Here is a 27,541-nt window from a genome sequence, read left to right as displayed (position 1 = left end):
AGGAAGTAGGACGTAGGTGGGATGGAGGAGGAAGGGAGAGAGAGAGATAGAGTGGCGCGGTGGAGTGGAGTGGAGCTGCGATTGCTATCGATAGGAAATTATTGTCTGATGTGTGTGACGTCATCCTCGCTCTCGGGTCATTGTCCTCCGCCTCTGAGAAAGATTGTTCTTTCGCGATAGTTGGCTCTTGTTGTTAGCATTGCGGGTTGGTTTGTGAAAAATAGGGGTGGCGTCTTTGGTGGAGTGAAGGAGTGGACCATGTCACCTTCGTACAGTACTCTCCTACTCTCAAAGAATAGGTACCCTTGTCTTCGCGCTCTTTCGAATACTTCAGTACTCTCATATTCTTTTGGTTTTAAATCTTTATAAGACCCCGTCATCCCTCTTATTTCCATATATTTATTATATCTTCATAAGTAATATTATACTCTAAAATATTATTTTGTTAATATTTACCGACTACCGACCATAAGGTTGTCCTAGCTATAGCTACTCAGTGTCTAGTAGACAGTACCTATTATGTACTTGAGGGTGGGCAAGATATTCACAAGGAAGGAGCAAATTATCCGGAGCCAAATGCCGATATCGAATGATGGTTAATTGAAAAGAACATCCGACGAGGATTGGAAAAACTGACTCGCATGTGCATGCACGGATGATCTTCCGAGAACTGTCCAGTCAAGGATCCGTGGGCCGGGTGCGCTTCCGAAGAGCTTGAGCTGGAGCTTAATTGACGTTTAACAACTTTCGCTCTTCGGAGTACCTACCGAGCGAGCCGTACTGCAGAGTTGCATTTTGAATTATCAGTTATTGGTGATGTTGGTGATGCCGTTACCTACAGACTGTGTGGTTGTTGACCTCCATACCTAGTATGAAGTAAACAAAAATGGAAGATCTATCGATTACGTCATCGTCACTATACCTCACCTCCCCTGCGGCTCAAGGTTCCCCCCAACTGTGGCCAGCGTAAAGTAAAACCACTTTTCCTCTCGATATTCATGTTCTCAATCGCAAAAACACAGGCGCGCTTCATACGGCTGATGCGATCTGCTCCATCACCTCGTGCTCGATTTTTCGCGTCAGCTTCTCCGGCAGACACGGCCCGGAAGAGCGCAAAAACCCCTTCTACCATGAAACGTGCCGCATCGGCAACCAAATCCCCTTCCAAATCCAAGAAGCCGCGGCCGGCATTACCAGCATACGTTCTCACGCCCTCGCTCAAGGACGAGTCTGGGGATATCATCTGGCCCGCTCCAAAAGACCAAATTGAAGACGCGAGAAATTTCATACAAGAATGGTATGTAATTCTCCGAACCACCCCGCATGGAGCCCATCCTGTTGCAATGCTAACAGCTTACAGTGTAAAAGCGCAAAAGAAGACATTGATAGTCCCAGACAAGGATGTGGATGGTCTTACCTCGGGTGCTATTCTGCTCAAGACACTGACTTTGCTTGGCTTGGAGCCCGAACTCATCCACACACATCTTTTGCAAAAAGGCCGTAACATTCATGACGAGAGCGAGCGTGTGGCTATGGCCGCACATGAACCCTCTTACATTTTTATCCTAGACCAAGGCTCCCGCAAAGCTCCGCCATTGATTGATACTCCGCACAAAGGATTGGTAATCGATCACCACTTTGCGTTAGATGACGAGTTTCCTGAAGGCACCCAGCATGTAACAGCATGCCATTACCCACCAGTGGCTACCAGTTCGCTCTTGACGTACCACCTCTGCAGTGCTTTACACGAGGATGTTCAAACCACATGCGATTGGTTGTGTGTCATGGGCACACATGGAGACCTTGGAAATTCGCTCAAGTGGGATCCTCCCTTTCCAAACATGGAAAGAACTTTCAAAAAGTACACAAAGAAGGCTCTCAACGAAGCCATCTCCCTACTCAATGCACCACGGCGTACGGCGGCCTTTTCTGTCCCCATAGCATGGGAGGCGCTTACCAATGCCACATGCCCTAAGGATGTTCTCGGGAACCAAGGGCTGAAGGAAGCCCGGGCCGAGGTCAACGCTGAAGTCGAGCGATGCGCACGAGCAGCCCCCAAGTTCTCCGCAGATGGCCGCATTGCCGTCTTTCGCATCGAGTCGCCTGCACAGATTCATCCGGTTATCGCCACGCGTTGGGCTGGGTTCCTTTCATCTTCCAAACTGGAAGTCGTACTTGTAGCCAACGAGGGCTATCTTCCAGACATGGTCAATTTCTCTTGCCGCGTTCCTCGAAGCGCGCGTTCTCGCGAACCACCCATCAATATCATTGAAGTACTTCGTGACGTTGCTAATCAGGCACCGGATCCGACGCTACGTGCAAGGCTTGGCGAATCTTTTGCACGAGGTCATAAGGAGGCGAGCGGAGGCATTGTACCGACTGACGAATTTGAAGAACTGATGGCCTGTTTAGAAATTGGGAAGAAATTGGAAGATAAATCTCCAAAAGCAAAAAGCAAGACGAAGGCTCCTGAGCAATCAAATACTCTGATGAACTACTTTGGAAAAGACAAGGAAGAGAGCAAAACCAAGAGCGCATGCTGAGCTTGATTCAATATGCGGTGAAAGAAGGATTAAGGGGGTCATATTACCTATTGGCTGCTCCAACGCCTCGCAATGATTTTGGAGCATTGGTCGTGGATTTTGGACATGCTGCCTCACGGGCCATTCAATAGAAGATGACAATCAGGGATTGTTTATTAGTCCATATCGCCCGGGGCTCCACAAAATGTCAATCGTGAGGGTGCCGAGGGGTTCGTGTAACACAAGTTGGGGCACGTTGTCTCATCTATGGACCATGGTAGCTTAGAGCTAAACGATGACCTCTAGCTGGCCCCGGGGAGAACGATAGCCGAAGACCGAACCGCGTCCGGGTGAATACTGGGTCCGCTTCGAAGGTAGCTGCCATTAACCGGTACTTGCGAGACGGGTTTCCACGAACACGGAGAGCAGCTATATGGACTCAGAGATTGGTAATCGATCGGGAGTAGGCGGGCATTGGAAGCGCCGCGGAAATAACACAAGGGAAAGTTGCGCATGGCTCTCAACCGACGGCACCTTATCTTGACCGATGACGTAGTGGCCGGCCCGGATCGATCTCTACATACCTAGGCAGGACCGGGCCGCAGAGCCTCCATCTTAGGAGTACCCAGCAAAAACAAACAGTAATATGCAGGCAATGGCCCCCGATTCTAGAAGGGTTCGGTTCGAGTTCGAATCTCGTTGAGCTTGCGGCATTTGTGCGTTGTTCAGCGTCGACCGTGTTCTTGCGTGAAGTGGAGGGGGAGGGGCGACGCGGAGTTTGGCGGAGTTACAGGGAGTTGCAGGAGTGGCCGGTGAAGCAACGGCCTGATCGATCGCCTGGCACCACGTGGATGCCAATCGTCAGCAGTTGCTGGCTTTAGGAGTCCAGGGGCGCCTCAAGCCCCGATCACTCATCAACGGTGCGGCCATCGTTCCGGTTGAGGCTCAATTCTCAGTGACGTTGCGAGACGTCAAGGTGCCGCTGCCAGGTGCCGGGATGATTGCATAGGTACGAAGTCGACGACACTGGATGATGAGGGATTTAGGGATCTGTTCAGAGGCCAGATCTCAGCGTGCAGCATGGGTCCGAGGCAGGCAATGTCGTACACCTCGGGCCCTTGATTTGCGTGGCCCCGACATCGCATCGTCGCATCATTCCCCAAGACGGCAAGCGGAAGGCGGAGGGCACACGGGGATGGCTCGGGGTCGGAAGGAAGGCAGATGGGCAGCAGCTAGCGCTTGAGCGGGAGTTGGTGACGGGGGTTCTTTTGCCTGCGTCGAGGCAAAGGCAACTATCTCCGCTCTGGGGTAAACGCTGGGCACGGGAGGACAAGCTTTTGGCTGCTCTCTTGGCGCGGCGCCCGACTCGCGCGTGTTGCCTCATCCGTCGGGCGCGCGTGTTCATAGCTCCCAAGGGCGGGGACGACGATGGGCTGACGGCGTCGCGGCGGATTGGTGGCCGCACGACACCTGGCGCGGACCCCGCATTTGCGCGCCCGGAAACGGATGCCCGCCGCGTTGCTGTTTGACGCTTTCCCCCCTCTCCACTGGCCACGAAGGTGGGGAAAGCTGGTCCTGCCGCAGCACTGGCTGCTCGCCGTGACGCTCTGTCTCGCCAGTCTGGCCGAAGCGGCGAAGAGGGGGGTATGGCTTGACCTTGAGGAGTACCAGACGGCTATAAATATGTGCCCTCATCCCATCTCGTCTTGCATTATCCCCACCGTCTGCCATTACGAGTAGTATTATCCCGCGACGTCACTGCCGCTTTTGCCAAACAGGTAACCCGTTCCCTTGTCCGTCCGGAGCGGACCCAGTATCGCTGACCTGGCCGAGCCCGCAGTTCCCGACTACATAAACACTCGCCGCTCGCACGCTTCTTGCAACACATCACACATCTTTCATCATGGTATTTCTCCGTTCTGCTTCCCGCCTCGCGCGCCCTGCCTCCTCCCTCCTCTCTTCCGCGGCCGCTCCTCGCCTGGCCTGCGGAAGGGCTTCGCTTTTGCGCCAAAACCAGCCCGCCGGGGTCAGAACGCTAACAGCCACGGCGCGTCAACAGGGCAAGGTTCTGTTGGTCCTCTACGATGTGAGTCTCGTCTTGTTCGCCTTCAATGGCTCTCTGTTGTTGACGTCATGTGCGCGCAGGGCGGTGTCCACGCCGAGCAGGAGCCGCAGCTCCTCGGCACGACGGAGAACGAGCTCGGCATCCGCAAGTGGATCGAGGACCAGGGCCACACTCTGGTCACCACTTCCGACAAGGAGGGCGAGAACTCGCGCTTCGACAAGGAATTGGTCGACGCTGAGGTCATCATTACCACGCCGTGAGTTTGCCTGGCCCCGGTTTGCCTGCTTGCGAATCTAACCCAACGTCTGCTCCAGCTTCCACCCCGGTTACCTGACTGCTGAGCGTCTCGCCAAGGCGAAGAACCTCAAGCTCGCAGTCACCGCCGGCATTGGTTCCGACCACGTCGATCTCGATGCCGCCAACAAGACCAACGGCGGTATCACCGTCGCTGAGGTTACCGGTTCCAACGTCGTCTCGGTCGCCGAGCACGTCGTCATGACCATCCTGACTCTGGTCCGCAACTTCGTCCCCGCCCACGAGCAGATTGCCAATGGCGAGTGGAACGTCGCCGCCGTCGCCAAGAACGAGTACGATCTCGAGAACAAGGTCGTCGGAACTGTTGCCGTTGGTCGTATCGGCGAGCGTGTCCTCCGCCGCCTGAAGCCCTTCGACTGCAAGGAGCTTCTGTACTTCGACTACCAGCCTCTTTCTCCTGAGAAGGAGAAGGAGATTGGCTGCCGTCGTGTCGAGAACCTCGAGGAGATGCTTGCGCAGTGCGACATTGTCACCATCAACTGCCCTCTCCACGAGAAGACTCGTGGCCTGTTCAACAAGGACCTCATCTCCAAGATGAAGAAGGGTAAGCCAATGCCGCTGGCTGTTTTCTCCGAGCATACACTGACATCTGCACAGGCTCTTGGCTCATCAACACCGCCCGTGGCGCCATTGTCGTCAAGGAGGACGTTGCCGACGCCCTCAAGTCCGGTCAACTCCGCGGCTACGGTGGTGACGTTTGGTTCCCCCAGCCCGCACCAAAGGACCACCCTCTGCGCTACGCCGCCAACCCCTGGGGCGGCGGAAACGCCATGGTCCCTCACATGTCCGGTACCTCGATCGATGCTCAGAAGCGTTACGCCGCCGGCACCAAGGCTATTCTGGACAGCTACTTCTCCGGCCGCCTTGACTACAAGCCCGAGGACCTGATTGTCCACAAGGGCGACTACGCCACCAAGGCTTACGGCCAGCGTGAGAAGAAATAGATTATACCCTAATTGCACAAGGAGTAGCGTGAAGATTTGGGACAATGGCTAGTTTGGCAGGTTCTGGGGATCGCTTAGAACGGCCTAGGGTCGTCGGGATCTAACACGGCTTCTTTGTATGATGATATATAGTAAAGAAATGACACATGTTTAGCGAGATTGCATGAGCGTTAGTTGTTTATGATGGTTCAACGTCGAGGGGGGGAAACAAAGCAAGAATGCAGTCACGGGACGAGACTTGTTGGGATGTGGCGTCCATATGTAGCTAGGCTCGTCTCCCCAAGCTGCCAGGCATCCGATACTCGTGTGTAGCATGCATGCCAGCAACCAAGCCTGCAGACAATTGTTTAGGTGTAGTGTAGTGTAATTAACATTTTCGACGCGTCGCCAGCGACTTCATCTGATGCGCCCGAGCATGTTGGCGCGCGGCGCCTCGTCGTCGCTGCTGCTGTCTCTGAAGCCCTCCTCGAGGTCTCGACTAAGCCTCCTCTCACTTGCGCCGGCATGCCCACCTCGGCCGCTCCGCTCCAGCGCCTCGCGCCTCGGGCCATCGACGGGGCTGAAGCCGATCATGCCCTCTCCCTCGCCGTCGGTCAGGTCAAGGTCGCTGTCGTCGCCGTAGACGGGGTGGGCGGCGTGGATGCGGGCGGGCACATAGGACGGGGAGCGGAAGGCGTCGAACAGGGCCGAGAGGCGATGGCGCAGCGAGCCCGCGGACGGGTCGGGCACGAGCGATGCGGGGGCGAGCGAGGAGAGAGGCAGGTAGTGCTGGTACTTGCGCACATAGCGACGGTGCAGGGGGAGGAGGGCGTAGGTGACGACGAGATAGAGGAGGGCGGCAGCGACGAGGGGGACGAAGACGGTCTGGTAGGGGAGTCAGCGGGTGGCAGTGGAAGGACGGTAGGTACTGCATAGTAGCACCTTGAGGAGAGCCGACAGGCCGCCCATGATGGTCATTTAGTTAGTTTTGTGGTGTCGAAGGTCGATACCGTACGCGCCGTGACGAGTAAGGCGCCGGCGCCCAGGCCCCCTGAAACGGGCCTCTCTGAGCATCCAAGCGGCAGCACCGTGCTGCACCTCCGCTCTTCTTCTCTGCGCATCCCTATACGAAAAGGCAAACCGCCTCGACGATGCCCGACTAGACGCGCACACGCTCCCGACGCTCGCCTCGACCCTTTCCTACACTTTTGCGAGCCGCCCCAACCCGCAGCGTCTGCTGCCACCCCTCGGGGGCATCACGACGACTCTCTCTCGCCCATCATGCCAGCCAGCACGCCCGCGCAGGATGCCAAGTCCCGCCAGTCGTCCGGCGGCAAGTCTTTCTTCTCGCGCCGCAAGCACAGGGACAATGAGCCCGTCCCGGACACGCCCAGCTTGCCTCAAAGCGTCGCCAACTCGCAGGCTTCGCTGCACTCGCACCGCTCCTCCGTGGCCTCGATCGACCGCCCCCTCTCCATGCTGCCCGACTCCATCAACCACAGCGCCGGCGTCCTCACCACTATACCCTACGACAACGTCCCTCTCGATACCCGCTCCCCCTCCACCGACCACTTCCCCAGGGACGACCGGCCGCCGACTCGGGGCGCGCCACAACCTCACCACCTGAACAGGCCCGGTGCCGACTTTCACCAATACCCCGTCTTCAACATGACGGCGCCGCCGCCGCATGGGCATCCCGTGCCGCCCCGGCCTCCGCCACACGCCTCGGGGGCCGCCATGGCGTCCAGCGCGCCCGGCGACAGGGGCGTGTCCATCCAGCAGTGGGGTGGTGGACGGCCGGGCACGTCCGGCGGACGGCCATACTCCCCCAGCAGCCACGGTCACTACAGTACTGACTCTTCTTACAATACTCGAGCGTCGTCGGATCAGGCAAGCGTCTACTCCAACCACTCGGGCGCACGCGACAAGGCCAGCATGATTTCCCTGCCAAATCCTTCCCAGAGTACGTTTTCTTCCATCGGCTTGGACCGACACACCCTCCTGCCGACATTCAATCCGAATGGTCCGCTGAGCTCTCACAACTCTTCAGCCTTCAACTCGACAGCTTCTTTCGACCCCACCGGATTTAACATGCAGCGCCCCACCGACGACAGGCAAATCGAACACGAGTTCATGACGCTCATGCAAAAGCGCGGCTGGAACAGTTTGCCGGAACAGGCGCGCAGGCAGATGGAAGCCTACCCGGTCTCAAAAAAGTGGACGTTGGTGCACCAAGACAGACTGGCAGAATGGCAAGGTGAGCAACGGCGACGACAGAATGCCAGACAGACGCAGTTTAGCGTCGACGGACAAGGCATCCTTGGCCGCGCTGACGAAGAGGGAAGCCCGGAGTGGTACGTGCGAAAAGTATTGGACAACTCGATCACGGCGAAGCAACTTCAGAGCTTGAGTGTCAGCTTGCGGACGCAGCCGATCGGTTGGGTCAAGGCTTTCGTCGAGTCCCAGGGCCAAATCGCGCTGACCAATGTCTTGAACAAAATCAACCGGAGACAGGGACAAGGACCACAACCCGCCGCCGGGCCCAACAGCCAGGAAATGGATCTCGATCGTGAATATGACATTGTCAAGTGCTTGAAGGCGCTCATGAACAACAAATACGGTGCCGACAACGCGCTGGGGTACCCGCAAATCATCACCGCGCTCGCCGCCTCTCTCACGTCTCCCCGTCTCAACACGAGGAAGTTGGTCAGTGAAGTGCTCACTTTCCTCTGCCACTGGGCCAATGGACAAGGACACGAAAGAGTGCTGCAAGCTTTGGACCACCTCAAAACACAGAACGGAGAGAATGGACGATTCGATGCTTGGATGCGTATTGTCGAAGTCACGGTTGACGGACGCGGCAAGATGGGCAGCTTGGTCGGTGCAAGCGACGAGGTCAGAAGCGGTGGCATTGGCTTCGAAAACTTGCTCATGGAATACGCTGTTGCGTCTCTGTTCCTCGTCAACATGATTGTTGATGCTCCGGAAAGGGACCTCCAGATGCGTGTGCACCTCCGCGCCCAATTTACAGCATGCGGCATCAAGCGCATCCTGATGAAGATGGAGGATTTCCAGTACGAGGTCATTGACAAGCAAATCGAGCGGTACCGAACCAATGAGGCCATCGACTATGAGGATCTCCTGGAAAGGGAGAACAACAGTATGGTGGATGGTATCGACGGCGAAGTCAAGGACCTGAATGACCCCTCGCAGATTGTCGAGGCTATCTCGAGCAAGATCAACGGCACAAGGTCACAAGACTACTTCATCTCCGCCATGCAGCACCTGCTGCTCATTCGTGACAACGAGGGCGAGGACCGCTTACGAATGTTCCAGCTTGTCGACTCTATGCTTAGTTATGTTGCCATGGACCGCAGACTGCCGGATATGGACCTCAAGCAGAGCCTGAATTTCACCGTGCAGAGTCTGATGGACAAGCTGTACACCGACTCTGAGGCACGACAAGCTAGAGATGAAGCCATCGAAGCACGGCAGATAGCCGATTCTGCAATTGCGGAGCGTGATGAGATGCGAGCCCAGATTGAACTTGGCGCCGATGGAATGGTGGCCAAGTTGCAAAAGCAACTGGAGGAACAAACAGCCCTGCTTGAGCTGAGAGGCAGACAAATCAAACAGCTCAGGGCCGAGATGATGGATCTCCAGACTGTTCGCGCAAAGGAACTCCAACGCAACGAACTTGAGACGAGAGAACTTTATCTCATGCTTCGCGATGCTCAGGATGTCGCCGCTTCGCACGCAAACAAAACCAAGGCTGACGGTACTCCTCTCGCGGCCACGGACCCCACATTCATGCAGGGTATCCTCGACCGTGAGAAGCTCATGGACAAGCTGGAGATGCAGCTTGAGCGTGCCAAGACCCAGGCTAAGCTCGAGGGCAAGGTATGGCAAGCCGTTGATCCTTCTGACAGGCTGCGCGAGCTGCGCGAGAAGATGGAAGGCGGCGAGGAGGACCAAGAAGCAGAGCGCAGTCAAGATTTCAGCCGCAGCGAGTACGCCACCAGCTTCCTTGGCTCTGTTTCCCGGAAACCCGTGCCGAAGGGTGCGAGAAAGGCCACCGAAGGTGATTTGGTTGACGAGACTGAACGTGAGGACGAGGACGGTGATGATATGGTGTACGAGAAGCCACGCCTTGTCCAGATGAGACGGCCGAAGATGAACTCGCAACAGGCTGCTGGATTTTTGGGGGAGATCTCTTCCAAGGTCAAGCGTTTCGATGGAAGCGACGACGAAGGCGAGGCGTGCGAAGAGGGTGCTGCTGGTGCAACTGCGAAGCCGAGTGAAGGAGAAGAGGCTGCAAAGGTGCCGGCTGATGGAGCTCAGAAGTTCGACGGTCCGCCACCTCCACCGCCTCCGCCGCCCCCGCCTGGTTCTTCGATGCCTGGGTTCGCCGAAGGCGCCGCGCCTCCACCGCCTCCCCCAATGCCGGGCTTCGCTGGTGGTGCACCGCCGCCGCCGCCCCCTATGCCTGGATTTGGTGGTGCTGCTCCTCCTCCGCCTCCCCCTATGCCCGGATTTGGCGGTGCCGCTCCTCCTCCACCACCTCCTATGCCTGGATTTGGTGGAGGTGCTCCCCCTCCCCCTCCCCCTATGCCTGGCTTTGGAGGTGCTCCACCACCGCCCCCGCCGCCGCCACCTGGATTTGGCGGAGCTCCGCCACCACCGCCGCCTCCTGGAGCGCCACCGCTTCCTGGTGCAAGGCGCGGTCCTGGCTTCTTGCCACAGGCTGGTTTCTCTGCGCCTAAGATTGGCCTTGCCGTGGCACGCCCGAAGAAGAAGCTCAAGGCACTGCATTGGGAGAAGGTCGATACGCCGCAAGTCACCATGTGGGCTTCGCACGCACCGACGCATGAAGCCAAGGAAGAGAAGTACCGCGAGTTGTCTAAGAAGGGTGTCCTTGACGAAGTCGAGAAGCTTTTCCTGGCCAAGGAGGTCAAGGCGATTGGCAAGAAGCAATCCGTTAAAAGTGACAAGAAACAGCTCATCTCCAATGATCTGGTCAAGACATTCCACGTTGCGTTGGCCAAGTTCAATCAATACTCGGTAGAGGAGATCGTACGCATGATCATTCACTGCGACAAGATCATCGTAGAGAGCGATGTTGTCATGGAGTTCCTGCAGAAGAACGATCTCTGCGTTATCCCCGAGAATGTTTCCAAGCTCATGGCGCCATACAGCAAAGACTGGACCGGACCGGATGCAGCAAAGGCCACACGCGACCAGGATCCGTCAGAGCTTACGAGAGAAGACCAGATTTATCTCTACACCGCTTTCGAGCTGCATCACTATTGGAAATCTCGTATGCGTGCGCTGGATCTGACGCGGACGTACGAGTCAGAGTACGATGATATTTTCAAGAAGTTGCAGGAAGTCGTTCGGGTTTCCGAGTCGCTCCGTGACTCCGTGTCATTGATGAATGTCCTGGGTCTGATTCTTGACATTGGCAACTACATGAACGACCACAACAAACAAGCCAATGGTTTCAAGCTTTCCTCTTTGGCGCGTCTGGGCTTGGTCAAGGACGACAAGAACCAATCTACCTTTGCCGACCTCGTCGAGCGCATTGTTCGCAACCAATACTCCGAATGGGAGGGTTTCGTGGACGAGATTTCTGGCGTCATCACTGCGCAGAAGATCAACGTTGAGCAGCTGCAAACTGACGCCAAGAAATACATTGATAATATCAAAAACGTCCAAGCCAGCTTGGACAGCGGTAACCTGAGTGATCCGAAGAAATTCCACCCCGAAGATCGCGTCAGCATTGTTGTCCAGCGCTGCATGAAGGACGCCAGACGCAAGGCGGAACAGATGGATGACTACTTGGAGGACATGAAGAAGACTTACAATGACATTATGACGTTCTACGGTGAAGACCCGACGGACGACAATGCCAGAAGAGAGTTCTTCGCCAAGCTGGCTATCTTCGTCTTCGAGTGGAAGGTGAGTAACTTCCAATTCCTTATGCGTACGCTGAGCGTTATATATAAATTGCTAACGGGCTTCTCCAGAAATCCAAGGAGAAAAACATCCAGTGGGAAGAGACTCGCCGCAAAAACGAAGAGTCTATGCGGCGCAAGGCCCAGGCCGCAGGCCCGCGCTCACCAAACTTGGAGGGCGCGCCGCCATCCCCTGCGTCCACTGGCGCAATGGACACTTTGCTCGAGAAGCTTCGTGCTGCGGCTCCCCAAACACGCGACCAGCGCGACCGTCGCCGTCGCGCCCGCCTCAAGGACCGTCACCAGGTGCGTGTCGCAAGCGGTCAGCAGATACCGGATCTGGACGATGCCGCGAACGAGGGCGAAGGCGGAGAAGGCTCGAACAACAACGGAGCAGGTGCAATGCTCAGCCCGGCATCAGGCATGGAGTCGGAAGACAAAGACCACGACGCTGGAACCGGAGCATCCCTCTCCACTGCTCCCGCTGGCGGCGAGGGCGGCGAGGGCGGCACGAGCGAAGGCGAGGATATCGCAGACCGCGCGGCTTTCATGTTGCAGAGCATGCGTGGCAATGGTGAAGGTGAAGTATCGCCAGTCCCTGGTCGCGAAGAGAGTTTGAGGGTCCGTAGAAGAAGAGAGAATGCGGGCGACGAGAGAGAAAGGCGGAGGAGGAGGAGAGCAAACCAAAGAAGCACGGCGGATGAGTCGATCAAGGAAGAGCCAGATGCCAGGCCGGGAACTGCCGGTTCTGTTGGTACGACAGTCGCTTCAGAGGCCGGCGGTGCCGGCGCCGAAGATGACGACACCCCAATGCCCGACGCAGATGCCAAACCGGCCGAAGAAGCCGCCGCACCTCCATCACCACCGGACACGGATAAAGCTGAAGATGATGGCGAGCAGAAAACCAACGCTGAACCGGAAGCAGACAAAGATGCCGAACAGCAACCCACCGGCTCGGATTCAAGGCCGCAATCACCGTTGCCCACGCCCGTCACGATTGTCAGCCCGCCTAGTCCGGCCGGGTCCGTGAGGAAAGGAGAAAAGGACGATGATGAGTAACTGCGCTTACGATTCTACGTCCCTGATGCCTGTTCTCGAAAGCGCACAATCGCGACGAATTTCTTATCTTTCCGAAGCTCATTAGCAGCTTCCGCTTTCGACTCGACATTCGGGCGCGGTGACACACGCAGGGCTTCCGACGAGGATGTTTGATCTGACGTCCGCCTATTGTCGATATTTCTTTGGTAATGTCTTGTCGGTGTGCCCGGCGCGCCGCTCTACTACACCATACCCACAGGTCCGGACATCGGTGCCTGGCACTGTTGTCTTGCGACGCTTCTTTTCACACATTGTCTCCTTTTTTCACTTTCTACTACATACTTGGCATAGCGTGCGAGTAGTCCAGCACAGCCACAATCCAATTTCTTATCTTTCTCCGCTTGGTTTTTTTCTGCTTTCAGCATTCCCTTCAGGTCACGGTGATAGGTCGTTGCGCTAAGCAACGTATTAGGGAAGAGCCTCAAGAAAAGGGTCGCGACAGGCGTTGGCTGTACTTCTTGCTTTTGTGCTGTTTTCCAATGTCCGTTGCTAGACCTGTTACTGCGTTTGGCGAATGAGAAGGAGATATGCGGATGGTGGGTGGGGTAGGGTTGTGGACAATAACTGGGACGAGGGACTTGGGTGGACGGTGGACGGTGAATGGTTAACGGGACGATTGAATAAGAAATGGAGGGTGGTTATCGGTATTTGGCATAATTGATCTCCTTAGTACTTCAAATGTCCCCATCAACGGCAATCAGTAGGGGCGGCCGGAACCTACATCTCCAGTCCTATGAACCTGGTTCGCCCTGTGCGTTTCGAGCCGCCATCTCGATGTTAACCTGTCATCGCAGTGCTTGTTTTTCACCGGTGGTGCGTGTGCCCCGTGTTCCCCATTTTCGGCATCTCCGTGTAGGCGCAACAGAGGAACCCGAAAGTGTTTAAGAATGAAGTCAACGTCTTTCACACCTGGAGATCCGCCGTGGTTAGAATCTTTCCATTTTGGGTTTAGTCACGTCAGGCCGTGTGAGCGATGTCTACTACTTCTCCTGCCTTTCCTTCCTGTCTCTTACATCCCGGCATCACGCCTGCCCGTCGACAGTTGGACTGTTCAAATCTCAGTCAACGACTGACGCCAAACCACTTTGTTCTCCGCAACACCTCCGTCGCCTGATCGCAATAACCGACAGCCACACGGTCACCATGATAAACCTTGCTGAGAACCAAGTTGAGGTCTACCTTCGGCGCGTTGAGCGCCGCACTAGGTACATGGAGTACACCAAGCCGGAGGACACACCTCAGTTCAGAAGTCCGGTACGGTTCTGCTATGTCGAGGCCAAGGCCAACGAGGAGTTCACAGTGGTAATTCGGATCTACCCTCAATTCAACTACTTCACCGCCTCCGGGATACAGGTGCGCCTCTGGCTTGATAACCACGACGAGCCCGACGTCTACTTTCACCCCAAGATCAGGTCGTTCCATCCGAATGGAAACGAATATGTTATGAAGGACTTCACGGCCAAGGTGGGCGACGAATGGCACAACGGCCAACTAGCTTTTGGTGAACCTCATGTCGGTCAGTCGTACATCAGCCTGCGCGTTCCCGGAAGGCCCAATCTAACTCCGGACCATCATGCAGATGAGCAAACGGGGCGTGAGACAAGCAGCGTCGATTTCATGGGCAGTGTTCGCGTCTCCATCCAGCGCGGTTTCCAGGAAGAGAACGAGGACTTCGCCATCCATGAACGGGTCCAGGGCAAAGAGCTGGGTAGCACTGTTCCCAAGTCAGCGGTCAGAGTGGGTAATGTCAGCCATTTGGTCAGGTAAGTTACTTAGATATCCTTCACGGGCGGTCACGATAACTAACCTACACAGACCTATCAAAGCTGAAGTGGTCGAACAGCCGCAGTACGCCGAACAGTTCAGAGGTCTCCTTGGCCAGAACGGAGCTCAGTACATCTACGAGTTCCGCTATCGTTCCCGAAGTAAGATCATTATCCGCTAAACCATTATCAAAACTGATATCTTTTCCAGGGGAACTCCGGCAACTCGGACTGATTGACGCAGGCGGGGCTCGCGTCACAACTCCCGCCTTGAACAGGCTTCAGACGCCGGGCTTGTTTATGACTCCTTCTCCCAGGCACCAGGCGTACCCGAGGACGTCTCCACGGCCGCTGAATCTTCCACGCGACACAGTCCCCGTTTTGTCTTCGCGCCAGATTAAGCGGAAGCCTTCTCCGGAGAACACCATGCAGATCTCCGGCTCCCAGCCCGCCAAGCGCACTCGCACTTTTGAGCAACCTCCTCTCATCGCCTCACCCCCGCCGCGACGCGCCGGAAGCGGCGGCGCGCCGAACCGGAGACCTCTTTGTGGGAGCACGCTCCTCGCTCCCTCCCCAGCCGCGGTTAGTACTTCTGAGGGCCGGAGCCGCATCTTCCCTGGCAACACGACGCGCCAGAGCCCCACGAACGCGACTTCCCCTACCGTCATTGATGTGGACGAGCTCGATGAAAATGAACTGCGTCTCCGCATGCGCCGCGCTGAGATCGCTATGCGCAAGGTGGAGCTCGAACAAGCGCAGCTGCGGATCGAGGAAGACCGTATCGAAATGGAGATTTGTCTGGCTAAGCTTAGGAAGCCACGTGGCACCACCGACTCTCAAACGCCTGATAAGTGAGTGGTTGATGCAGGTCTGACTGGGTCTGCTAAAAGTTTTGGTTTCGTGGTGGTTGTGCTAGCTTGGTTAGTACGAGGGGAGCGAATAATGGTTTTATGGAAACAATGGTAGCTTGCGATGTTCTTGAACCATCTTCTCATGTTCTGGAAAGCGTGCTTCGTGATTGGGACTGACGGTGGTGAGGACAATGGCGGAGGCGTGGATTTTCCGGTTCCGGTGACGTTAGTTGATCCATCCATCCATTGCCAGGGTGCCCGTGCCCGTCCGCATTCACAACCTCTCTGTCCCTTTGACACTGCAGACATGGCCTCCGAAGCTCCCGATCCGCGTAGCTTCGCCACTTGGGAGGATGCCTTCCAATACCCTGTGCCGGTTGTTCGCAAGCTCGAGCAACAGCTCCGGAGCAATGCCAACGAGAACAGGGAGAAGCTCCGCTCATTGGTCGGGTCAGTCGACCAGCCACGGGCTTTGATGAAGTTAGCTGACTCCCCGCAGAGCGAGCTACCGTGATCTTCTGGGAACAGCCGAGCGGATCATAGAAATGGACAACCAAATGGAGCATGTCGAGACGACGCTGGGGTCGGTGGGACAGAAGTGCAACTCCCGGATGGTGGATAGGATAGGCAAGAACTATGCCGGGCTGTCAACATATATTCGGAAATACGGTCTGTCAATGAATTGGACAACCTTCTCCCAGAAAGGGTTGGTAGCTGACTTTTGGTCGCTCTGTCACAGACGGGGAGCGATACGCCTTTGCCGCCCAGCTTGCAGTGCTTCAGAGCTGTCCCACGGTCATACGTCGCATGCTGAAAAGGCGCTCCACGCTCACTGCTGCAAAACTGCTCGTACTCTCGCGTCTCCTGCATAAGACGTTATCCGCGACCCCAGATGTGCCTCCCTTTGTCGACGCTCTCCAGAGCCAGCTGGCCTCGTTACGGCGAAAGTTGCTTCACAGTATCGACAAGCAATTCTCCAAAACGTCGGCCGAGATCGCCGATATTCTGGAAAGTATGTGTGCTTTTTCGCTGGCCACAAGCTCCACTCCTAGTGACGTTCTGCGTCATTTCCACCACGTCCGCCTTGAATCAATCACTCGGCACGTTGAGGAGGGGCGCACTTCGCAAGAACACCTGCCACGAGCCTTGAAGCTTTATGTCAAGACGCTAAACGACACGCACTCGATTTTCCCAAGGCGTTTGGCGGAGGCGCTAGTAAAACTAAAAGCACGCCCTCTATTGCAAGACCAAGAAATCCAAACAATCGCAGAGTTGAACCTCGACATTCATGAGCGCTGGATAGTCGACGAGGTCAGAAACTTTACGCCGTGGCCACGACATGATGAACTTTCAAAGGCGGACTCCGAGAAGCTCACGAAGACGTGGGCGAAACAAGCCATGAACACCTTCCTGGATAACTTGCGCAAGGTACTGGCAGACCAAGAAGATCCAAAAGCAGTCTTGGAGATCAGAAGAGGGATGTTGGATACCTGGCTCTTGTCCGGAACCCGTAATCTTGGAGTCGATCCGGCAAATGTCTTGGATGATCTTCGTGATGTTGTCAACGATCATCTGCGCTCTCTCCTCAGTATGCGGGCAAGTCGTCTCAACGCTGTGTTCTCCGAACTATCCGATGCACTCACCGCATGGCAAGAGGGCAAGGTGGATCAGCCGATCTCCTTGTGGGATCCCTCCACCACTTCAATTGACATAACCAATGGCGCGCCTGCATTTAAGCAGGCTATCGTCGAAAGGAGCCATGGCATTGATTCAGTTTTACGCCGTCTCATTGATACATATGAAATTTGGGCTCGGTCCATCGAAGAAGCTTCTACTGTGGTCAAGGAGATGAAAGACACAAAATGGGACGACGATCTAGACGGCGATGATGACTACGACTTCGCCCTAGAGTCGAAACAGGCTCTTCTAAGCGAAGATGACCCACGCTCACTCGAGGATTCTCTACACGAGGCCTTGGTATCCGCGCATAAGACATTACAAGAAGACGTCGCAAATCTCGTTTCAGCAACCTTGACAGGAGCCTCCCAAGACTCCTCTTCCAAAGCTATCCTGATCCTTCGCTTGCTCCGAGAAATCAGCCAGCGCCTACTGAACCTCACCATATCAACTAGACACACTGCCGCAATCTCATCCGGGTTTCCCTCTTCTACCACGCGGCCCCTCCATCTCTCCGTTGCCTCGGTGGTCGTGTCCGCACCACTGTCAAACTACATGACGTCCATGGAGAAGTTTTTCCGCTCAAATCGGACAAGGGCTAGGGCACTGTGGGAGGGCAATCCGCCTCTCCCAGTGCAGCCGTCCGTCCCCACATTCAAATTCTTAATGGCGCTGAATAAAGGGATGGTGGCGTGCGGAGATGATTTGTGGTCTGCAGGGGCGGTAGGCGTACTAAAAGACTTTTTGACTGCTGAGCTTGGCGCAGCACTGGACAGCTGCATTAAGTCTGCTCGGAGTAGCTCAAAGGCAGTGGCCGAAGGAAGCATTGCCGGCGATGATTCCCAAACCGGTGCCGAGAAAGATCAACCTGTTGCAGAAAAGAGCAATGACGACGTGCAGAGAGACAGACTGACTCATTTATTATTTGATGTCTTGTACCTGCAAAAAGCGCTAGCTCAGCGGCAAGCCACGCGACAATCACCTTTGGTGTCGCTTGAGAATCAGCTTCGAAATGCAGTGGATGCCGATGCTGCAATGCTCGACCGTCTAAGGAAGCAGGCAGCGGATTATTGGAAGAGGACATATCTTTTGTTTGCCCTCCTCATGTGAGTAGGAGTTTACTTTTGTAGTATCGAGAAACTAGTTTGATACCAATCACCAAGTAGAGCCTCATATCAGTAGAAATCGCTAAAATTCTTTTTTAAATAACTTACATCTCGCGATCTAGGGATAAATGCGCTATTAACCAATGCTCTTCTTGACCCAGCTTTCCAAACCTCCTAGTGCAATGATCTCTTGAACGTTAGGAGGCAGCTCGCCGACCTTCTGGCTCCACCTCTCACCGCCCTCGCCTTCTTGCACAGTCACCTTGCTCCTCCTCACATCCCATTCAAAAGTCCATCCCGTCCTTCTCGTGAGCACCTTCTCTGCTGCCGGAATGTTCACTGGCGCCGGAGGCGGAGAATCGAGGGATTGCTTGTTCTTTTGTGGCTCATGGATCTTTTGCTGCGAGTCCGGCGAGGAAGAATTGCTGCCAGAGAAAGTTTGACGTAGGCGCTGGACCAGGCGTGGCACTTCAACACCCATCAAAGCATTGTTGATGCTGTTTCTGCCAAAAATGTTGGCAAAGCTGCCAGCAACGACAAGCGGGATGTCCTTCGCCAGAATAGCCGTCGCGGCTTGTTCTCTAGAACTACCGCAACCAAAGTTGAAGCCACTGACCAAAATGTCACCGGGCTTGGCGATAGATGCGAACTGCTTGTCGTAGTTTTCCATGACGACTTCGCTCATCTTTTCCCGGGTGACGTCATCCTGGTAGGTATATTTGCCGGGGTAGATGCCATCAGTGTTGATGTTGTCGGCATCACAGAAGACGATTTCACCGGACACCTTTTCCGGGAAACCGGGGAGAATCTCTGTCAAAGTTTCGGCTCCTTCAGCTGCAGGAACATCACTTCTTTCCTGACTGGCAACTGACTGTTCGCTTGTCGCAATCATCTCGTCTGCCTGGGCAATGAGCTTCTCCAGCGCGTCCTCGATTGTGTTGCCAATGAGATCGCCCTCGCCGCGGACAACACCCTGGACTCCCTCAGGTTGTTGATACCAGCCAGGTCCAGAGATTTTGCCATTCAGCGCACTGGCAGCAACAACCTCGGGGCTAGCAAGATACGCTTTGGCTTCCGTGGAGCCCATACGGCCCTTGAAATTCCGGTTGCTGGCACTGATGCCTACCTCACCGGGTTCAAGCAACCCTGTTCCGAGGCCAATGCACGGACCACATCCACTGGGCAGCGGCTGAGCGCCAGCTTGAAGTAGCGTGTCCCAATCGCCTGCTTCCCTCGCTGCAGTTTCCTCCAAGCTGGATGCCGCCGCTATGTAGAAATTCACATGGTCGGGGATCTTCGGTACCTGGCCACCGTTCTTCTCAGCGGCCTCCTTGAAAACACGGGCGGCAGCAGCAATATCAGAGCTGCGAGAGTTAGTACAGGAAACGAGGTAAGCCTTGTTGACCTTGATGTTTTGGGATTCCAGCTCCGGGAGCGGCGTAGCGACCTTAACAGAGTTGGGGCCTGAAACGTAAGGGGACAAAGTGGACAGGTCAAGGTAAAGCTTTTTAGCATATGTCGCACCGGGGTCGGCAGCGGGCGCGTTTTGGAAAAGCTCGTTAAGGCGCTCATGGTTATAACGGGAAATGCGGTTGCTCTCCAAGATGTTTCCAGAATTGAACATAGTCGCCTCTGTAGCCTTGTACCGCAGCCAGCCCTGTAGCAATGAGTCCATGGGAAATAGACCGCTCAATGCGCCCCATTCAGTGGTCATGTTAGCAATAGCAAGGCGGTCGTCGATAGGGAGGCTGAGGAGAGTTTCGGGGGAGCCGGTGAACTCAATGGCATGGTTCAGGACTTCGTCATTGTTGAAAAGACCGCAAAGGGCCACGATGATATCTTTGCCCGTGACACCCGGGGGGAGGACACCGGTGAGGGTGACCTTGGCGATGGGAGGGATCTGCCACCAGGTCTTGGTGGTAGCCCAAATAGAGGCGGCGTCAGTCCGGACAACAGGAGTTCCCAAACAACCAATACCACCATACATGTTGGTATGACTGTCGGATGCCACAGCCAACGTTCCGGGGAAGGCATAGCCTTCCTCCACCATGATCTGGTGGCCAATGCCCCGTCCAGCAGGATAAAAGTCAACACCCTGCTTCTTGGCAAATTCCTCGATCTGTCTGTACTTTTTCAAGTTTGACTCGCTCTTGTTCTGCACGTCATGGTCCAGCGTCATGACCGTCTGCCTGTTGTTCGCAACACGCGTGCCACCAATTCCCATGAACTTCAACGCAACCGGCCAGGAATTGTCGTGTGTCATGCAGTGAGCAGGGCTAATGGTGACATAGTCTCCCGACTTGACGAACTTGCCCTCGGGCAAGCCGACGGCGTACTTTTGCACAATCTTCTCGGTCAAGGTCTGCGGGACGGCTTGGGGTTTGCCCAGCGAAGAGAGCAGGGAAGACGCGGCGGGATCCTCGAGCTGGGAGTGGAAAACATGCTCCTGCCTGGCGGCAGCAGAGGCACTGCTGTAGAGACGCGATCGGAGGAGAGGCTGCGCCGGACAGCGAGTGGCGGAGATTCGCGAGGAGCTCAGCCGGAGCTGTGCGCAGTCAGGGCGTGCAGCGAGGGCGGGGGAGAGCAGGGCTCACCAGATTGGCGCGTCTCATCAGCAGCGCAGCACTGCGAACGGGCGTGGCCATGGCGGGCGGGATGGGTTGGCGGTTGCGGTGCAGAGCGTCGTCGAACCCCAGATTCCAAAAAATCGCTTAGAATGGCCGCCGCCTCAATGGCTGCGCAGCCGAGATCGGAGCGTGCTCGCGTCGACGTCGCTCTCACATGCTCCGTCTCATCGTGCAACATAAATGTCAATCGTTATAGCTCTCCGTCAGTTTCACACCCATGTGGCTACCGCTTCCACTACACACACAAACCGCCGTGTGTCGGAGCCGTGTTCGACGAGGACGGGAAAGCCCTCCTCGCAGTCATGGCAGATGATCATTCCACCGTTTTAACAGGACGAGCCTTGCTGTACGCGCCTTGCTGGAAACAAGACCAGCTATCTTCCCTGTCCCTGCCTTGGGTATTGCTGTCACGGATCAGAGTGCAATTTATCAGACTGGCGCCTTGCCACAGCATCACTAACACGAAACTCTTCACTGCGGCCGTCCAAGTCACAGCCTCTTCGTTGATATGTCATACTGTCTCGTGTCGCCGTGTTGCCTTTTGCCGTCTTGATGCCCGCAACTCCAACTTTTCCGATATTCTTGATTCTTTTTCCGACTGGTTCAGGAGAGCGGCAGCTGGTTGGCGTCGCCTCCTCGTCATTCCCTGTCTCTGTTTCTCTCTATATGCTCTTTCTAAATTACTTGCTTCCACTCCACCGCTGCTGGTGTTCAGCGGTTCTTCCAATACACACCGACAATGGTCGAGTCTAGCTGGCGGCTAGGCCGCCGTACCTCCCTCTCTCCTGACTTCCCCAACACTATTGTGCTAGAAGAGTCTTCGGCGACCCTCGACCAAGCCCGTGCCCTTGTCAACGATTTGGTCCTTAGCCAGCAGATGTCGCTTAGAACTATGAATATCGCGTTGGGCGTTTTTAGCATGCTCCTCGCTGGTATCATGGTGTCTAGGATACTTCGTGATGGTTGGCGTGCCAGGAAACTCACTGTACTGCTGCGACCAGCGTAAGTATCTCCCCAGTTATTGGAGAGTGGCGTGTCTGACTAGTCCAGTAAACTCCAAATCCTTAGAGCCGTTCATGCGGCAGAGCTCTTTCCGCTCGTTCTCGGAGCAGCAATGATCATACAGCAAACTACATTCATTGGAATAGAGGGCAGTGCGATCAGTACTGTCACGGTACGAAATTGCGACGCATATGCACAAATCACGCTCCCTGGTAAGTTACACCAACCGAAAGTAGCTGCTTCAATGCTTATATTCTTGTAGCAATATTTCTTGTCAGCTATACAAGTTTAGTGTTCGGGATCGAGACAACAGTCAGAGCACTAAAAGGGCCAGAAAACGCACCTCGGACGAGATGGAACACCCCCATATGTCTTGGGGTTATATTCATTCTTTTGATAATCACCTGGATCCCGACTGTGGTATGGCAATCTCCAGGCCAGTGCTACGGAAGTCTTATTTGGTTTGCCTTCAGCTACCGCAAGTTCGTTCTTCCTGTTCTGTCTATCTTGATATTCTCCTTTGTATCTCTGGGAACCCTCATCTCTTTACGGTTACTGCGCAGCGCGCGGTTCGAACACCATGAAAGGATAGCAGCCTCAAGGATGGTATACTATCTAGTATTTGCCACTATCGAACATGTAGGTCTATTTATACACATTGCTAGACGGCCATTGCTAATAGGATCATAGACCTTGATTCTGCCTTTCTTCGTGCAGGCCTATATGCGCAACTATGACACCAAATTCACTACATCCAGCGTCGCCGAGGTGAGCCTATTTGGCTCTGGTGTTGCTGTGGCATTCATGCATCTATTTCTCCGCGTCAATGTCGATCGTACAGTCATCAAGCCCCGTGGCGTACCCTGGCATTCTCGGAAGAACCCATTGAGGTTTTTTGGTTTCTTCGGTCCCAGCGACTTGGAGATGAACATCAGTGAGCCATTGGACAATGACACGCCACGCTATATGCCAGATAAGGCCGGATTTTATGGATGTCCTTACAACCCATACTCGGAAAAACCGGGAACAAATGGACAGGAGCCTGTCTCGCAGACATCTGGTCTGCAAGCACAGAACTCCAAATCGTGGCCGTTACCTCCGGAACCTATCATCCTTCCGAACAACAGAACATCCTCTAAGGAGTCTATGGACTATAGTCGCACAACACCCAGCTATACTCTGTTCCCGACGCAAGCAGACGATATCCCCCGTCTCCCCGCTGCCGTATATACACCTCCTTCGCCAGGCTATCGAGGCTCCGGAGCACTTGGTACGAGGAACAGGGTGACCCAATCATCGGTGGCTCCATCTGTCACTGATGTACGTGAAGCTTTCGAAGGGCTTCAGCCACCGCGAGCACCCTTCGCACGACGTCACCGCAGAGGCAGCAGTACGTCGAGCAGTGCTACTGTCCAGATTGGATTACGGCTCTCTCTCGCTCCTGCAGCAATAGCAGCAAGGAGCCGGAGTCCACTTAATAGGGCATTAGCACCCCCGCCACTGAGGCTCGAGGCTACTGGGTCAAACAAAAACAGCGTCGGCCCATTAACACAAAGGCCATCTACCCCTGCTTCTGCTGCTGTCCGCTCTCCTTTCAGATCCCCAGCTCCGACGGAATCGACACTGGAAGAAGCTGTGGAAGAAGATCTGCGACCCATGTTCACCATGATAACGCGAGAAAATAGCCGGCGATATTTGCAAAACACTGATGATGGCAAAGTCCTTCCGCCCGCGCCATTAGAAATAGACAAAACCAGTAAAAACGGTTCTCCCAAGCCGGACAACGCTACCTCTCGTGAACGACCAGCTGGAAAACGGTGGGCGGCTCTTGGTGATGGAACTATTAATCGTTCCAATTCAAGGATCAACCGTTCAAATTCAAAGAAAGCGCCGGAATCAAAATGGATATAAAGGGGCCATGATTAACGAAACTTGGAGGCTAGGCGTCAATGTGTTTAGATAGGCCCACCCAATGAATAGTATTTCAGCTTGTCTAAAGAGAGTCGGGAACTTTCATGTTTATAAGATAAGAAAGTACCTTATCTTAACTAAGCTATAAAAAGTTATATATCTGTATAGATATAATAAATTCGGTTATTTAATGAGATATAGAGATTAAGTCGAATATTTTCTAAGAATATATTATCAATAAAATACTAATTTGTATATAGTGTTAGAGGTCTCTCTAAGATATTATTTTTTCAGCTATTTACTAAGATACATAAATATATATTAAGTAGTTTCTTATATATATATAATATTCGGCTATTTACCGAGATATATATACTTCTTTAAATATTTTCTAAGATATATATAATATTTCTGAGATATAAATATCGAAAAAGTCTCTCTAAGATTTATATTTTTTTAAAAAAAAAAATATTTCAATATATTTCGATCTATTGTAATATATTATAAAAATATATATCTTAGAAAAAATTCGACAATATATCTTAGAAATTATTTTTAAGAATATATTCTCAAAAAAAAAAAAAAAAAAAAAAAAAAAAAAAAAAAAAAAAAAAAAAAAAAAAAAAAACAACTCTTTAAAAAAGCGAAAAGTATTTTTAAAGAAAAAATATTCTTGAAAAAAAATTCTTTTTTTAAAAAAAAGCGAAGTATATAGATACCCGACTCTTTTAAGTTTTCTACCTTCCTTTTTAGGATTAGATACGTATAGGGGGTACTACCTTAGTAACGGCCCTAGCCTTAAACGTCTTTTTAGACCTAGAGTACCTAACTTAGGGGGCTCTAGGCCTTATTACTATAGTAATACCCTATATCCTAAAAATAAAGGCGAAAAACTTAAAAGAGTCGGGTATCTATTTTTTTTTTTAAAAAAAAAGTAAAATATTTTTTTAAATAAATTCTAAGATATATATATATATATATCTTAGTAGATAGCCGTATAATATTTCTAAAATATATATATAGTAACTTACTTATATCTTAGAAATATTTTAAGAAGATATATATATCTTAGTAATTTTTTTTAAAAACTATTTTTTAAGAATATATTTTATCTTCTTTTTAAATATATATATCTTAGAGTTAGAAATAGTATATATATAATAGAAAATATTAAAAAAAAGTATATATCTTAGTAAATAGCTATTAAAAGTATATATATCTTAAAGAGACCTTTTAGATAAATTTATCTTAGAAATAGTATACTTATTTTGGAAACTATATATATATATCTTAGTAAATAGCTAAAAATATTTTTACTTTTTTTAAAAAAAAACTATTTTACTTTATATATTTATAGATGTTTTAGTAGTAAATTACTTATTATATATGTTATTTTAGCTTTTAGTTTTAAAAAAGTAATTTACTAAATATATTTAAAATATAAGATTATACTTTTTTTATAGGGCTATTTACTAAGATATATATTTTTTATCGTATAATTTCTAAGATATATATATTTAAAAAAAAAGTCTCTCTAAGATATTTTTTTTAAACATTTCTATATATTTCGATATAATATAATAATATATTAAAAAATATATATCTTAGAAATGAAATTTAAAAATATATATATCTTAGAAATTATTTTTCTTAAGAATATCTTAGTTTTCTATAAATATATTTTACTTTTTTTTAAGAATATATTTCTTTTTTTTTTCTTAAGAATATATTTCGCTTTTTTAAGAGTATACTTTACTTTTTTTTTCTTAAAAAAAATATATTTTCTAAAAATCTATTTCGATTTTTTAAGAATATACTTTTAAAGAATATATATTTTCTTTAAATATATCTATCTAAGTCTATATTTTTTAGGAGTATTTTCAATTTTTTTTTTAAGAATATATTCGATTTATTAAGAATATATTTTCTAAAAAATATTTCTAAGATATATAGTTTTTAAACAATATATTTCTAAAACATACTAAACGGCTATTTACTAAGGTATAAATTTCTTTCGTAAAATTTCTAAGATATATATAGTATTTCTAAAATATATATATCGAAAAAGTCTCTCTAAGATATAAACTTTTTTTTATATATTTAGCTTATAAATAAATATATTATAGCAAATTATAAATTATATATATATCTAAGAAAATAAATTAAAAAAATATATTTATCTTAGAAATTCTATAAAAAAAAGCGTATATCTTAGAAATAGATTTAAGAAAATATACATATCTTAGTAATATTTTTTTTTAAAAAAAAGTTACTATAAATAATAAATATACTCTTAAAAAAATTAAATAAATTCTTAAAAAAAAAAAGTAAATTTACTCTTAAAAAAAACTAAATATATCTTAAAAAATCTAAGATATTTTTTTAAAAAAAATATATTCTTAAGAAAGGAAATATATCTCTTAGAAAAATAAAAGATATACTCTTGAAAAAATTAAAATATACTCTTAATAAATTCTAAAAAGTTCTTAAATATATTCTAAAAAAAAAATAGAAATATATTCTTAATAAATTCTAAAACAATTCTTAAATATACTTTTTAAAAAAAACTAAATATACATATATTAAAAAAAACTAAATATACATATATTAAAAAAAACTAAATATACATATATTAAAAAAAACTAAAATATGATTTTTTTTTAAAAAAAATAACTAAATAGAATACCTAAATATCTAAAAGTAAAACTATATAAAATTAATTTCTTCTTCTTCTTTCTATACCTATAATCTAAATATAAGCTAGAAAAATATTATAACTTAAAAGTTAGGCTAGTTCTCTATAGCTAAATTTATAGAGAAACCTTAAAATTCTTCTAAATTTTCTAAAGAAGTTAAATTCTTTTTTAGCTATTTTAGAAAACCTTAAATTTTATCTTCTAAGATTAATTCTATACTAGTTAAAAGTTTTCTAGTATTATCTTTTAGCTAGATAATTATAGCGACTGGCTACTATTTCTTTTTATAAGTATTTAGTAGAAGATTATTCTAGCTTTCTCTTTCTAGTACTATTTTTATTTAGCTACTTATTATTAGATTCTAGCTAATTAAATAGTACTAGAGAAAGAAATCTTTTAGAGTAATAAATTATTCTATAAAAATTAATTAAATCTTTAGGATCTAGTTTTAAAGTAGTAGCTAGAGTATAAGTATATTAATAGAGAAGCTTATAATCTATAAAATCTTTATAAGAATATTCTTTTTAAGAATATTTATAAGAAATTATAAATTTTCTTAAGAAATAAGCTTAATTTGCTATTCTCTATTAGAAATAGAAATAATCTAGTATAGAGGCGTAGCCTTTATATATCTTAAACTATAGTAAGAATAGTAAATAGAGGCGGTAGATCTAGTAGTAATAATAGTATAACTAATTTAAAAGACTTAGTAGCTCTAATAGCTAGTCTAGAGGCGTAGGACTATAAAGAATAGTTTCTATAAAATAATAAAAATAAATCTATAGAGATAGAATACTATATTTTTAAAGAAAAAAAAGTTATAATCTACTAGTCTAGATATATATATTCTACGGCTTCGTAATAAAGTAGTAGATAATACTAATACTAGAAGCTTTATTCTTTTAAACTTATTTTTTTTTTTTTTTTTTTTTTTTTTATATATATATATATATAAAATAACCGCTAATCGGCGGTAGTACTATAATAACTAGTAGCTATAAAGCTTTAGAATATTCTACTTAAACTAATAC

General features: G+C 50.1%; 7 protein-coding genes across 7 annotated transcripts; 5 read left to right on the top strand and 2 right to left on the bottom strand.

Moving 5' to 3' along the window:
• Positions 1–1,130: 1,130 nt before the first annotated feature.
• K452DRAFT_315394 (uncharacterized protein) lies at positions 1,131–2,572 on the top strand (the record flags this gene model as incomplete). Its single annotated transcript, XM_033543860.1, has 2 exons — positions 1,131–1,297; positions 1,361–2,572. 2 exons carry the CDS (start codon positions 1,131–1,133, stop codon positions 2,541–2,543), a joined length of 1,350 nt encoding a protein of 449 aa, XP_033401855.1. The 3' UTR covers positions 2,544–2,572.
• Positions 2,573–4,425: 1,853 nt separating this feature from the next.
• K452DRAFT_219686 (uncharacterized protein) lies at positions 4,426–5,846 on the top strand (the record flags this gene model as incomplete). The annotated part of the gene is made up of 4 exons (XM_033536423.1): positions 4,426–4,608; positions 4,668–4,843; positions 4,902–5,446; positions 5,500–5,846. 4 exons carry the CDS (start codon positions 4,426–4,428, stop codon positions 5,844–5,846), a joined length of 1,251 nt encoding a protein of 416 aa, XP_033401854.1.
• Positions 5,847–6,242: 396 nt separating this feature from the next.
• Positions 6,243–6,794, bottom strand: K452DRAFT_294747 (uncharacterized protein; the record flags this gene model as incomplete). Its single annotated transcript, XM_033541737.1, has 2 exons — positions 6,243–6,710; positions 6,768–6,794. The coding sequence occupies 2 exons, from the start codon at positions 6,792–6,794 to the stop codon at positions 6,243–6,245; spliced, it is 495 nt and encodes a 164-aa protein (XP_033401853.1).
• A 312-nt stretch (positions 6,795–7,106) lies between these two features.
• On the top strand, positions 7,107–12,838 carry K452DRAFT_294746 (uncharacterized protein; the record flags this gene model as incomplete). Its single annotated transcript, XM_033541736.1, has 2 exons — positions 7,107–11,783; positions 11,852–12,838. The coding sequence occupies 2 exons, from the start codon at positions 7,107–7,109 to the stop codon at positions 12,836–12,838; spliced, it is 5,664 nt and encodes a 1,887-aa protein (XP_033401852.1).
• Positions 12,839–15,798: 2,960 nt separating this feature from the next.
• K452DRAFT_294744 (uncharacterized protein) lies at positions 15,799–18,278 on the top strand (the record flags this gene model as incomplete). Its single annotated transcript, XM_033541735.1, has 3 exons — positions 15,799–15,941; positions 15,991–16,160; positions 16,231–18,278. 3 exons carry the CDS (start codon positions 15,799–15,801, stop codon positions 18,276–18,278), a joined length of 2,361 nt encoding a protein of 786 aa, XP_033401851.1.
• A 66-nt stretch (positions 18,279–18,344) lies between these two features.
• On the bottom strand, positions 18,345–21,205 carry K452DRAFT_348757 (uncharacterized protein; the record flags this gene model as incomplete). Its single annotated transcript, XM_033545553.1, has 2 exons — positions 18,345–20,742; positions 21,147–21,205. The coding sequence occupies 2 exons, from the start codon at positions 21,203–21,205 to the stop codon at positions 18,411–18,413; spliced, it is 2,391 nt and encodes a 796-aa protein (XP_033401850.1). The 3' UTR covers positions 18,345–18,410.
• K452DRAFT_263738 (uncharacterized protein) lies at positions 21,145–23,906 on the top strand. The gene is made up of 4 exons (XM_033538662.1): positions 21,145–21,903; positions 21,952–22,115; positions 22,166–22,542; positions 22,594–23,906. The coding sequence occupies exons 1-4, from the start codon at positions 21,641–21,643 to the stop codon at positions 23,812–23,814; spliced, it is 2,025 nt and encodes a 674-aa protein (XP_033401849.1). The 5' UTR covers positions 21,145–21,640; the 3' UTR covers positions 23,815–23,906.
• Positions 23,907–27,541: the final 3,635 nt, after the last annotated feature.

The sequence above is a fragment of the Aplosporella prunicola genome (assembly GCF_010093885.1).
Source record: "Aplosporella prunicola CBS 121167 unplaced genomic scaffold K452scaffold_3, whole genome shotgun sequence".
Lineage (NCBI taxonomy): Eukaryota > Fungi > Ascomycota > Dothideomycetes > Botryosphaeriales > Aplosporellaceae > Aplosporella > Aplosporella prunicola.
The sequence above is the reverse complement of the archived record's forward strand: the minus strand, read 5'-3'. Positions and strand labels throughout refer to the sequence as shown.